Source organism: Diplotaxodon limnothrissa, linkage group LG9 (genome assembly GCF_057381915.1).
Source record: "Diplotaxodon limnothrissa isolate DT_005_m linkage group LG9, D_limnothrissa_male_GT1.1, whole genome shotgun sequence".
In the NCBI taxonomy this organism is placed as follows: domain Eukaryota; kingdom Metazoa; phylum Chordata; class Actinopteri; order Cichliformes; family Cichlidae; genus Diplotaxodon; species Diplotaxodon limnothrissa.
In genome coordinates, this window is record NC_140604.1 from 18324069 (window position 1) to 18337635 (window position 13567).

General features: G+C 39.7%; 1 protein-coding gene across 1 annotated transcript in view; it reads right to left on the minus strand.

Annotated features, from left to right (window-relative positions):
- Window positions 1-3212: 3212 nt before the first annotated feature.
- The window catches only part of sh3kbp1 (SH3-domain kinase binding protein 1), a 45551-nt gene continuing 35196 nt past the window's right edge, over window positions 3213-13567 (minus strand). Inside the window, exons 13-19 of the mRNA XM_085362804.1 lie at window positions 12328-12463; window positions 12157-12227; window positions 11935-12041; window positions 9966-10103; window positions 9220-9431; window positions 9078-9141; window positions 3213-6349 (exon numbers count right to left, since the gene is read on the minus strand). Of these exons, the coding sequence (XP_085218930.1) occupies window positions 6311-6349; window positions 9078-9141; window positions 9220-9431; window positions 9966-10103; window positions 11935-12041; window positions 12157-12227; window positions 12328-12463 (767 nt within the window). The 3' untranslated portion in view covers window positions 3213-6310. The remainder of the gene's footprint in view (window positions 6350-9077; window positions 9142-9219; window positions 9432-9965; window positions 10104-11934; window positions 12042-12156; window positions 12228-12327; window positions 12464-13567) is intronic.

Consider the following 13567-nt stretch of genomic DNA (forward strand, 5'->3'; position numbering starts at 1 on the left):
CCGTTAGTCTAAATATATGACAGCGTGACCTTTTGGTCACCTCCTCTGCCCACCGCGTAAATAAGCTATGTTATTCTCAGTTATGATTTCAAACAGCATAGAATATCGTGTGATGTGACTGTTTTTTCAGCTTTAGTTATCCTTCTGGCTCCTTCTAAGTTTCTCTCCAGAGAAGAAGTTTGTCTGATTTCCAAATATATGCCCAAGATTTAAGTAGTGGCCAATTAGAGAGGACTTTGTGCACTTTGTGAGAATTATATGTGCACGGCCTCCTGGTTAGTCTCCATTAGGGACTAGTGCCGTCTTAATGTTTAACCGCAGAGGCTGTCAGAGGCCATTCATCACATGACGGAGAGGACAGATGCAACAGATACACGTCTTCCCAAATTAGCATCATTAGATAACAACTGGCTATTGGTTATGAATGTTTCTTTAAGGATCCTAATTGCCGTAACATTAAGTGTAATGTTAGAGTTACTGTGTTTTATAAGTTGTGAGATTATTATATTATCTTATGCCACGTATACCTCTAATTAAAGATTGTGAAATCATTATGTAGTTTTAGGTTGCATTTTACTCCTGACTTAGAAGGAGGTTGCTGATTTATTGTGAATGAATTACATTGTTTTATGATGCATTATACTGCTGATTTATAAGAAATAGTGTTTTCAGAGAATCATGGCCTTATTTGTCTGATTAGAAAAAACAGAACATACTGCACAGGAAGCCAAGGTCATAACTTAGGCTAACCAAGAGAGAAAGAACGTGGATGTTTAGGTTTTATGACTTTGGAGGGGTGCTGAAGCTATAAGCATGTGAGAAACGGTGAGATACTTCGAGATCTGGCGGACACCCAGAAGTGTTGTATGGAATAATGAGAATTGTATGGAATAAAGAGATTGTTGATTGAGCATTTTTATACACCGAATGTTGTTCTTCCTTCAGCCCAAAGATCAAACATTTGGGTTATTTAACAAAGTTTAGACAGAGATTAATCATTTTGATAATCTAAATATCAACAGACCTACTTACTTAAGGAGGGAAGTAACGGTCCTGGTGTTCTGTCTCCTGTCCTCTCCCTGCTGGCCTCCTCTATGATGTTTGACTTATAATTAGATCTCTTTTCTTTCAAGTTTCTCTGGTTGAGTTAATGAGCTGGAGGACATCTCTTGGTAGTTCGTGTCAATAGGATTCTTTGTTCTTGTTTCAAATGTGTCTGGTAGTTTTATTTTCACAATTTTATTTCTGCTAGGTTTAGTTAGGCAGTGATGTTTGTTTAGGTCAGAGGGAGAACACCACATCTTAATTTTTTAATTCCTTGGGTGCAGTGGTCTTCTGTTTGGTGTAAGTATTGAGTTACAATCAATGCCTTTTTTTTCTTTTGTTTTTCTCTTTGAGATCAGTAAATATTAAGATTTGATCTCCTTGACTGTTGTAGCAACCTGAAGTTTAAAACAAGTAATAAATGAATCTAGTGCAGTCCTCCTGTGTAGAGCAGCGCAGGCTTGGACTATAGATACATGCATGGTGAAACAAAAGAAAGAACTATACTTATGATCGATGTGTAGTAATAAATGTATTCATTTCTATTAAGTTGGACTAAAAGCATACATGCTATCTCTGTTAAGTCTCTTTTTAAAGCTGTTATAGATGATTTATTCACCACATGGGGTCAGCAAATTATGGAGCTCTGACATTAATTCATATTTTGTATTTAGTTCTGTTTTGGTCTTTTTACAGTATGCCCATGATGAAAGAATGCTCCATTTGCCAGTATTTTCCATCCACCTGGGATAAACTGCCTGTGATTGCTTCCACTTGTCCTATTCCCCTTGCCTATCCAAGCTGCCACAGGAGCTAGGATAGGCATCCGTCTATCACTACTTGTGATAGATTAATTACTGTCGAGGGTGTACCCCACCTCTTGCCCAGTAGCAGATGGGATATGCTCAAGCTCCCCACGACCCTCAACTGGATAAGTGGAAGAAAATGGTTAGATGGATGGAGTACAGAAAGAGCTCCAGAATTGAAGGACCTGCAATAGACTGCCAACCTGTCTAGGGTGTACCCTACCCCTTATTATTATTCAGAATTGGTTGAGAAAATGGATATATGGAAATGTTGAAACTGAATTTTGACAAATAGTTCCACTTCATCAAGTCTTGTCACAGTTCATATTCTTGTTTAAGAGTACTCTTGTCGGATAAATTTCCACCATCATATTGTAAACAAAATTAAATTAGATTAAAAGTGGGACTTCAGTGGGCCATCTGCAGTTTTGTGCTTTGCTGGTTGGCAAGCTATGCATGCAGGTCATCCTGATTTAAGCTTAAGACGGTGAATTAAGCTCAAGCTGTAAGATTTGGGTGTGTCTTTCTATGCTCACCTCACCACTGGTTATGGCAGATTACTGCTCCTCTCTGAGGTTGTCAGATTTTGTCCTGCTGGGTTTTCCTTCCTAACACTGCCTAACATACTAGTGATTGCTCATTGGGAACTGTCTGATTGTTGTTGAGGTTGTCTCCCTAATTCTGTAAAATGTCTTTACCTTGCAGTTTAAAGTGCACTGAGGTGATTGTTGTTGTGATTTATCACTTTAAACTTAAAAATTAAACATAACCGTGAAAAAAGAGGAACCACTGTTTTTACTTTTCCTCCCACACTACTGACTAAAATCAGCATATCATTTTCCACTGAACAGATTTTTGCTCTTTTTTTTCAAATCTGATTACAACATCCTCTTTTTCCACTTATGATGCATTTTTATAATGGTAAAAACTTCCTTATGCTTAGCTCTACATTTGAGCTCTACTGCCATTTTATCACATTTATTAGAGGAGACTTTAATATTTTCTAAAATTGTGCAATAAAAAGGATGCTCAATGTAAAAACCTAAACATCCAAACACCATTACATTCTGCAATAGTCAAATATTTTTTGACATGCAGCTGCAGAAATCCTGCAGCAATTTCAGTGACCGTTAAGACTGCACCATGACTTCTCCTTTTGTTCAGTCTAAACTTGGGCAACCTGAGAGCATGTCTGCTGTCTATCAAAGTCATTTGTGCAGAAACACCAGCTACTTGAATAAGCAGTAAATGTGCAATGGGCAAAATGTGCCTTTGAAACAGAATGTACACTATACAAGCATGCACATTTTACAGACAGTCACGTATAAACAGAGTGTGCGCACACAGTACATAATAGCATCTTTATTACACTGAAATATAAAAGTATATATATTTATCACTATCCTGGAGAGAAAGGACCAAGTCAAGAAAACAACTTGTAGCCTCAGTTGTAGCAGTTTTCTCTTTGTCATACGAAAGACAGAAAGAAAGAAAAAAGAAATAAAGATTTGGAATCAAAAACATGAAGGCCACAGTGACGGGTTGCCATAGATTCTGTGCACATAAAAGGAAAGGAGGCAAACAGCCGTACATGCTATATCACACATACATACACATGCACACACATGTGAGGACCTTTCATTGTCTACATTCCTCAAACTCTGTCTTTAAAGTTACTCTTAACCTGCTGCCAAAAGAGCACCACAAACACGAGAAGCAAGTGGCTCTCAGTTTGGTTTTTAGGAGTGAGATGCCAACGGCGCAACAGTTTTGTCAGCTTTCTGGAGATGTGAGTGAAACTGAACAAGAAAAAAAAGATTAAATAGTAAGGTCTACGTAGAGAAGGCATTGAGTTTAACTTGATAAATGTCACACAGATGTGTCTCTATGTGTCTTGATGCATGCTCAACCATCCTGGAAAAGAAATCACAATAAGTTGATCAGTGTGTTTTTTCTCTTCAGATAAAAATGCAATTTGCAGCCAAACACTGCAGGAATAATTTTCCATCTGGGGTTAATGTGCTTTTGTTGCATTTTGAATGAGTGCAAGATGGAAAGATTCATTCCGCTGTCATGCCTGTACAGTAAAAATAAAGCTGGAGGCAGAAGATAGTTAGCCTATTAACATAAAAACTGGAAATGAAGGGGTAAGCTGGCCTCTTTCCAAAGATAACAAATGCCGCAACTCTTCAGGATGATAATTTATCATATAGTGGGACTGATTCGTAACAAAAACACAGTTTGAAAAAGTTGCTTACTTGCTAGTTTTTGATCATAAGCAAAGTCAGCCCATTTCAGTTTTTCAACAAGCTAGAGATGTAAATGGTAAATGGCCTGTATTTATATAGCGCTTTACTAGTCCCTAAGGACACCATAGCGCTTTACATATCCAGTCATCCACCTATTCACACACACATTCACACACTGTAAAGAGGACATCAGAAAATTTGCTACACTATGCCATCATCTTTTCCAATATTCTTCAGTCTGGCACCAAAAGTGTGTGAACAGCTGTCCACAGGAAGGATGACAGTATTTATAATAGTTGTGTAAAAACTATTTCACGATTTTGTGAAAACACATATGGCATTGATTTCGAAATGATGTTTGATGGCATGGAAATTATAGATAGTTGTGGATAAAATAAATGGTGCATAGCAAATAAGGCATATTAACAGCTAATTAGGCATACGTTGTTTATGTATGTGCTAAAACAGATGTAATTTCTGGAAGTTTTCAGTGTTTGTAATTTTACTGTGCTTCCATAACCTCTAAATTCTAGTGTTTATGCTTAGTTAAGCTAACCTGGTGCTGACATCTGCTTATATGTTTCCCCCAAAAAAATCAAGAAACTCCTGTAAATAGCACCTACAGTATCAGCACTTATCGTGCCAGCTACTTTGATTAAGCTTTTCAGTATCCTGATGTGCTTCCAGGTTCAACTGCAGATTGAAAACACAGACGTCACATCTGTGGTTAAAGGAGAATGCTGCTGAGAATGGCAGAGGCATCAGATTTACCCACCTGAAGTCTACCATAGATGACCTGAGCATTAATTTTTGTCGTAATTTATTTCTTAATTCAAATGATAACCTTTAAGGGCACACGTGTGGTTTACTGTTATTTAGATATTGTTATGATGGTGTGTTTTATTCACCATTTACAATGCTACCAACCGTTTTAGAGAAACCAAACAAACAAAGAAAAAGGAAAACGGTCTCAGGCTCCCTAGCAGCTTCTGGAGGCTGACCAGTCATAGCAGAATGGGCTCACTGGAAAAGAGGCCATGACTAGAACAAGACTAAAAACAGTTTAAGTAAATCATGCAAAGATGTACAAGTAGATATATATCTTCTTTATATGATCCTTACAGAAGTAAAGATCCTGTAAATGCAACAATAGCTGCATTTCCACCAAAAACACTACTAACGTTCAAGGGAACTAAAGTCTCATGGTTACCCAGCCCAGTTGAAACTTGGTAGAGAACTAGCTGTAGGGACATCACTGTTGGCACCCCTGATTTGGGATTTGTTCTGCAACTGGTGATGCTTTAAAGATGTGAATGAAGAAATTAAGAAAAACGAGTGTGGCCCATTTTAAAAACTGGTAGCTGCAAAATGCCCTATTTCACCTGATGCTCAAGGTGGTTTGCCACACCTGAATGTTGTCCTGGGAAATTGTATCGCTGGCACGTAATAATTTTAATAAATGAAAAAAAACTTTGCAAGTCATTAGATAATTTATCTGTTTCCAGTCAAGGGCTGTCTTGAACTAGTGACATCACTTCTCACAGAAATAGCTCACTTTTCTTTTTGTGACCCCGACTGACTCCCTGAATCTCTTTGTTTACCCACTGAAAACCTGGTAAGTGCATCTCAGGAAAGTTAATGCAGGGCAAATGCGGCTAATTTACATTTGCAAAAGTGTCCCCATTTTCAGTATGTACGCCTACAGTCCTCACATGGAAGGAAAACAAGTGCACAAACATACACACACACAGATAAGAGGCGAAGGCCGCAGAGTGGACGCAGAACAGCACAGGGGTCGTCTGAACCGACCGGGCTACAGAGGTCAAAGTTTCTTTCACACAGAAACATGAAGTACCAGTGAGGTTGCCACGGCAGCCCCGGCTCTGTGTCATTGTTCTGTAACCGTGGCAACACGCAACGACAGACTGCAGCGCAGTCAGTCAGTACCGGTGGTACAGCAAGCTCCAACAAAATAGCAGTAAACTGAACAGAGAAGCCTCTTTAGAAGAAAAATAAAGAAGTAAACACAGGATAAGGCGGCGTCGGGGAGAGAAGGTGGCTGACTCCATGGTGCTGAACAGTTGCTGATTGTGATGATCATTTGGCACAAACTTCTTTTGGCTGAAGAGTCTCAGACCAGCAGTGAGAATGTCTTCAAAGGATGGCCTCCAATGTGGTGATAAGAATGCGACAATAAGGATGCTTTAGTCTTCATTTTGAAAGGCTCTTCTTAATGTGTTCTACCTCCATCTGTGAAGCAAACACAACCGTGAGCTCAGCTAGTTTCATAGCAATTAAAAAGAGTTATATTTACAACCAAAGATATGAATATAAAAATTTGTATCAGAAATGTGGTTATGAAAAGTGTAAATGTTATAGTTAAGTAAAAATTAATGCTGGTATGTCAAAACAGATGGTTAACTACATAACTATACACACAGGTACTGCCAATACTCTATCTCTGATTAGAGATTCTTGACACTTCCTGTACTCCTATTTTGAGTTTACATAGTGTGTTGCCCATCGATACAGATTGTATTTGTGGCATGCATCATACACACTAGATGAACTCATCTGTTGATGGTAAATACAAACAACACAAATACAAGTACAGGCCATTTGATGAGTTTGTAAACTTATAGCTGTGAAGTCCAAGCAAACCAAGGTATCAATACAGGAAGTAAATACAGGAAGAAGGGGCTATGTTTTGAACTATTGGAAAACATGGAAAATTTATGTTCATTTCACAGCATGTCTATAGTTCTAGGCTCCATCCCAGAATACAAAGCATGAGCAAAGAGGCTGTGCTCTTCAACGGATGAAAAACTAATAGAGAAATATTACTAGAGCTCGTCATTCGAGCAGGACTCTGAGTAGAATCCATATTGAAGGGAGCCAGTTAAGGTGGTTCAGGCATCTGATCCTGATGCATCCAGCTCTTTCTAGGGAGGTGTTTTGGACATGTCTTACTGGGAGGGTGGAAAATGCTGCAGAGATTATATCTCTCAGCTTATTCTTGGAAATGTCTTGGCATTTCCCCAGAAGAGCTGGAGGAGGTGGTTGGGAAAAGGGAAGTCTGGGCATCTCCTCCCCCAATACACAGACCCAGATAAGCATCAAAAATGGGGGGATAGGTAATAAATATACTTGTGTGACTGTTAATATACAGTGGGGCAAAAAAGTATTTAGTCAGCCACCGATTGTGCAAGTTCCCCCACCTAAAATGATGACAGAGGTCAGTAATTTGCATCAGAGGTACACTTCAACTGTGAGAGACAGAATGTGAAAAAAAAAATCCATGAATCCACATGGTAGGATTTGTAAAGAATTTATTCGTAAATCAGGGTGGAAAATAAGTATTTGGTCAATAACAAAAATACAACTCAATACTTTGTAACATAACCTTTGTTGGCAATAACAGAGGTCAAACGTTTACTATAGGTCTTTACCAGGTTTGCACACACAGTAGTTGGTATTTTGGCCCATTCCTCCATGCAGATCTTCTCGAGAGCAGTGATGTTTTGGGGCTGTCGCCGAGCAACACGGACTTTCAACTCCCGCCACAGATTTTCTATGGGGTTGAGGTCTGGAGACTGGCTAGGCCACTCCAGGACTTTCAAATGCTTCTTACGGAGCCACTCCTTTGTTGCCCGGGCGGTGTGTTTTGGATCATTGTCATGTTGGAAGACCCATCCCCGTTTCATCTTCAAAATTCTCACTGATGGAAGGAGGTTTTGGCTCAAAATCTCACGATACATGGCCCCATTCATTCTGTCCTTAACACGGATCAGTCGTCCTGTCCCCTTGGCAGAAAAACAGCCCCATAGCATGATGTTTCCACCCCCATGCTTCACAGTAGGTATGGTGTTCTTGGGATGCAACTCAGTATTCTTCTTCCTCCAAACACGACGAGTTGAGTTTATACCAAAAAGTTCTACTTTGGTTTCATCTGACCACATGACATTCTCCCAATCCTCTGCTGTATCATCCATGTGCTCTCTGGCAAACTTCAGACGGGCCTGGACATGCACTGGCTTCAGCAGCGGAACACGTCTGGCACTGCGGGATTTGATTCCCTGCCGTTGTCGTGTGTTACTGATGGTGACCTTTGTTACTTTGGTCCCAGCTCTCTGCAGGTCATTCACCAGGTCCCCCCGTGTGGTTCTGGGATCTTTGCTCACCGTTCTCATGATCATTTTGACCCCACGGGATGAGATCTTGCGTGGAGCCCCAGATCGAGGGAGATTATCAGTGGTCTTGTATGTCTTCCATTTTCTGATGATTGCTCCCACAGTTGATTTTTTCACACCAAGCTGCTTGCCTATTGTAGATTCACTCTTCCCAGTCTGGTGCAGGTCTACAATACTTTTCCTGGTGTCCTTCAAAAGCTCTTTGGTCTTGGCCATGGCGGAGTTTGGAGTCTGACTGTTTGAGGCTGTGGACAGGTGTCTTTTATACAGATGATGAGTTCAAACAGGTGCCATTCATACAGGTAACGAGTGGGGGACAGAAAAGCTTCTTACAGAAGACGTTACAGGTCTGTGAGAGCCAGAGATTTTCCTTGTTTGAGGTGACCAAATACTTATTTTCCACCCTGATTTACGAATAAATTCTTTACAAATCCTACCATGTGAATTCATGGATTTTTTTTTCACATTCTGTCTCTCACAGTTGAAGTGTACCTCTGGTGCAAATTACTGACCTCTGTCATCATTTTAAGTGGGGGAACATGCACTGACTAAATACTGTTTTGCCCCACTGTACCTTGGCAGCCTGCCCAAGTAAAGCATATGTGAAGGAAACACATTTAATTTTCCAAAACACATAAAAAATAAAGTTTTAGATGAATTCATCATATTTTTTTTACATTAATAACATATTTACTAGTTGCTGTTAATTTGTGGGCCTGTTTTAATATAATCAATATTGTTTCTTAGCCATCTCATTTCCTCTCATTTCTTCACCACCTTTCACTCACCTGTAAATTAATACGAATCGTCCTCTCCTCATCTAGTGCAGTGGCCAGCTGCTTCATCTCCTGCCTGAAACAAACCGTCACAAACAAATCATGATTGTATATATACAAGAAACAACCTGCTGCTTAAAAGGCACACACTCACCTATGTTGGCTCTTCAGCAGGTCTATGGAGGCCCTCAGGTCTCTCAGCTGGTTCCTGAGTTCCTCCAGAGATAGGGGTGTTTGTGGTGAGTGCCGGAGCTCGGGTGAGGGACTCAGACCCGAGGAGGAAGACGGAGAGGCGGATCGATGGCTGGAGTTTGGCGGGTTCAGGATAGAGGGCTTGGCGGGCAGTGGTACTTTACTGTCAGGAGCCTATCCCAAACACAGATCAACAAGAAGAATTGAAGAATTTAGCATTTATAATATTTTCTTCCTCTCATATACAAGATCTAACCTCGTACACAACGTCCTTCGTGATTAAAATATACAGAAAATGAAAAAAAATAAGAGACTGTGCAGGATTTTAGGTTCAAGAAAGAAATTTCTGTCTTGATTTTAAGCACTTTACAGAATAAAAGTATGTGTGTGTCTGTATGATCAAAGCTGCAAGCTGGATGGGCCTGGAATTTATTGATAGATTGTTTCACTAACTTGATGATGTTCAACTTAAAAAGAAAGAGTCAAACTTGACCTCTTTTGTGATATTTAACCTTAAAAGTGACTTAATGTACTTCATGTAATTAAATAAAGCATTATCTTTTTTTTATCTGCCAACACTAACATTTGCCAGAAGCCTTGAGTAAAATTACCAAAACACAGTTTTACAAGTCAAAAAACATGAAATTCTGTAGTGTAATGCCCCCTGATGGATTAAATGAGAAGCACAAGGAACTGCCATGGCCGTACAGAGATGGTGGGTACTCCTTTCCTCAGGGAAGCATCTACAGATCTGGTGGAGACAGAATCATGATTGTCCTTCACTCGCTCCTTGTCCTTCCTGACCTCCACTATCGGTGAGTCCAGGTCAGTGCAGGACAGAGAAGACTGCAAAAGAAAGAAATGTGCTTAAAAATGTATACATTCACTGGTCTTCTTTTTTCAGACTACAGATATATTCTGATAGCAAAATATCCACAACAAGAAGAAAGAAAAAAAAATCCTTGTATACAAACTGAGACAATAATTTTTAAAAAGCATCACAAGAAATTTATATTTTGCAAGGACAATCTAGTTTAGCGAGAAGAATGGAAATGGGGAGAAACATCTTGTCACAGCCTGGGCCTCTGACCCAGCGCTCCGAGTTTATTTTGGTATTCTTCTCGTGTTAGCTTTGTGATCATGTGTTATTCCTATTTAGTTTAGGTTAAAGGCAGCCATTAATTATTGTTTCCTTGGTTTCCATATTTGGATTCTTGAGTTTATCATGTGTTTTTAGGTCTGTAGGCTTAGTGTTGTCATGTCTAGTTTCCTGTTTTATTCTGAAATAGATCGTGCGTGTTCTGTGTTCATGTGGTTAGTTTTTCTCTCCCCTGTGTTGTAATTATGTTTAATTCTAGTCAGCTGTATCCTCATGTGTCCTCGCGTCCCCTGATCACCTCGTGTGTATTTAAGTCCTCAGTCTTCCTGTGCTCAGCGTTGCATCGTCTGTTATCTCTCAGTCATAGAGTGTCATAGGTTTTTGTTTTCACTGTGTTTCATAGTTACTCAGTATTCATGGTTTTTCATAGTTTTCTTTCACTGAGTTTCATAGTCTTTCAGTTACAGTGTTCACAGTCTTCTTTGTTTTCTTAGTTTCAGGTTTTGCCACCTGCAATTAGCCAAATGTTGGAATTAAAGCTCTGTTCTCCTGTGTCTGAATTTGGGTTCGCATCTGAAACGCACCGGCTGCTCAGTCGTGACACATCTAGGTCTATTCTGAAGTTAAGCTTATTTGCCTGACAGCATCTTTAAAGGTCACAAACAAATCTGTGGTGAGGGGTGTTGGCTATCAAAAGCCTTGATTTGGGTGAAATTGAAGTAACAAAGTCTTGATGAAATGCTGCAAACAGAAGTGATAAAAATGCAAATAATTTGATTAAAACATTTGTGACTGCATGAAAACAAAGCTATGTTTCATTGAGTTCCCTGAATTACATTTATTACTAAAAGCTGTGAGGGTGGGAAAAGAAAAAGAATTTAATTTCAGTGCCTAAAGCTATCAGAAGAATGTGAAGAAACATCTGCTAAAACTTCCTGAGTTTGTGTGTTATGTTGAAGGCGTATCAACAGAAGTTAAAACAGGGCTAGGCCATATTTATGTGTAATACAAATTTATACCAAAAGATGGTGCAGTGAGTCAATGTAGCACTGTAGCAATGTTTAAGCTACTAAGTGCTGATTTAGACTTATTCAGGGGGGTTTATGGTTACAAGGTACCTACAGTGTGGATTTAACAGCAAGTATAAATCCCCTGTAATGCAGAACAATGGCTGATGTTTCTGACTGAAAACCTTCCAAAAAGAAACCACACTTGGTTGGAAAGAAAAGAAATAAAATAAAAACTTGAATAAAGAGTAGCACCATCTTATGCTACATAGAGCGATGTCAGAATTTCTAAGACATCAGTGTAAGCCTCGACTTTTTGGTAAAACATGACCATACTGCAAACATAAAGGTTTTTATAATTGTCATTTTTATTTATTTCATTTATTTTTTTTTTAGGCTGATTGACACTAAAGTATTGGTAATAACAGAAAAGAGTGGTTAGCGTTCAAAGCTTAATCTACAGTCAGCCAGCAGGGGGCGACTGTATTTTGGTTTGAGGTCTGTAGAAATATGTTGTCTTTCTTTCTTCATATAAAGTCATTTCTGAAAGGCCGACTACAGACTGACTCACTGGTGTGATGATCTGTGAGCGGGGTCGGCGGTCCGTGACTCGTGGTCGCGATGCCGTTGGATGACTCAGCTTCTCTGTAGAAGAGACAATTGCGTCCAGATCCATATCTGTGCAGACACACACCAGAAATGCAGAAACATATTAGAGACTCCGGCAGAGCAAAAATTCTGAGCCCGCTCTGACACTGCATCACTGCTCGATGCTTCTGTCAGTCTAACTCACCGGTGTCACGTGACCTGTCAGGGGCAGAATCTGGTGTCGAAGCCCCGCCCTCAGATTTGGGGCTATCACACCTGAGCAAGTAAACCATACGTAAATATTAGGCTCATTATGCTCAGGCATGTACAAATCAGGGCGTTTTCTGTATCTGAGTGTGTTTGTGTGTGTACTGACGCTAGTGTGGGCGGTCTCTCGGGACGCCGCGGGGGTTGGGAGGAAGAGGAGGCGCTTGACTTTGGAAGGAGGGGTTTTTTGGGAAGGAGAGATGGGAGGGTGGGCTTAGAGAGGTCTCCGAGTTTCACCTCTTCACCTACGCACAAAACAAACATACACACAAAAATCATACAACATAATGAGAAGAACACACAAGCAGATCAGAGCTGGATATGCATGCAGAGGGACAAGCATGACTCAAACACGTGCATCATTAGACAAGGGGAAGGTAAACATGGCTGCCTCAGCAAAAATGAACAAATTTTGACCTTTGAAGAGGAATAATTCAGCTGTAAAGGTTAAAGGATGATGAGGGCCGCAGGAAATAAAAGGAAACACACAGACAGGGCAACAGAGGACAGAAAGGATTAAAAAAGATCAGGCATCGAGGTGGTGGCAGCGGTATTTGTCAAGTATTTAAGCTTCTACTAAAAATGAGCCAAACAAGAACCATTTATTATGTTACAATTCAAGAAAATCCTCCATCACTGTTGCATAAAATAACTGGCGTGATTTCATCCAAGACCAGTGTGTACAGTGAAACACCTGGATTGGCTATGCATCTGACCTTGACCCAAGGTCATAGCTGACCATGAAAAAAAAACAATTCAAGAAATCCTTTTGAGTAATACAGCATAAAAATAGATGTGAAAAGAGCTGTACATCACACTTTTTATTTATTTAATAACAAGCTGACGCGAGCACAGTGTAATAAGATCATCACAAAACACCAAAGTTTAGCTCTTGCCCTTTGGGGGGGATTTGTGTTCTCTGAGTGCTCATGTTGGTAGTATGATTAAGAGAAGTATTAAGTTGCTGCCATTTCTTTTCTACATCCATTTTTCCTTACAGCAGAGTCACTTTATCCTCCAGCCTGCTTCTGGATCTTTTTTTTTTATCAAGAATGTATTTATTTCCCCCTACTCCCCTTACAAAGGTGGCCACACCTACAACCAATCAGGATACTTACTATCCTTATTATGAGTCTAGATTAAAAATCTCATTTTTTAGAGTGACCTGCAGTTAATGCCAGGTCTACAAAGGACAAAGGACTAAATACAATATCCAGAGCGTATGCAGTAAAAGATTGTAAAAGTAAACAGGTACAACTTTCATCCTTTTCCCAATTCTTTAAAACTGACTTAAATAAACAGTCACCAGTTCTAACTATTTCATGTTCCACATAATACAAACTTCATCT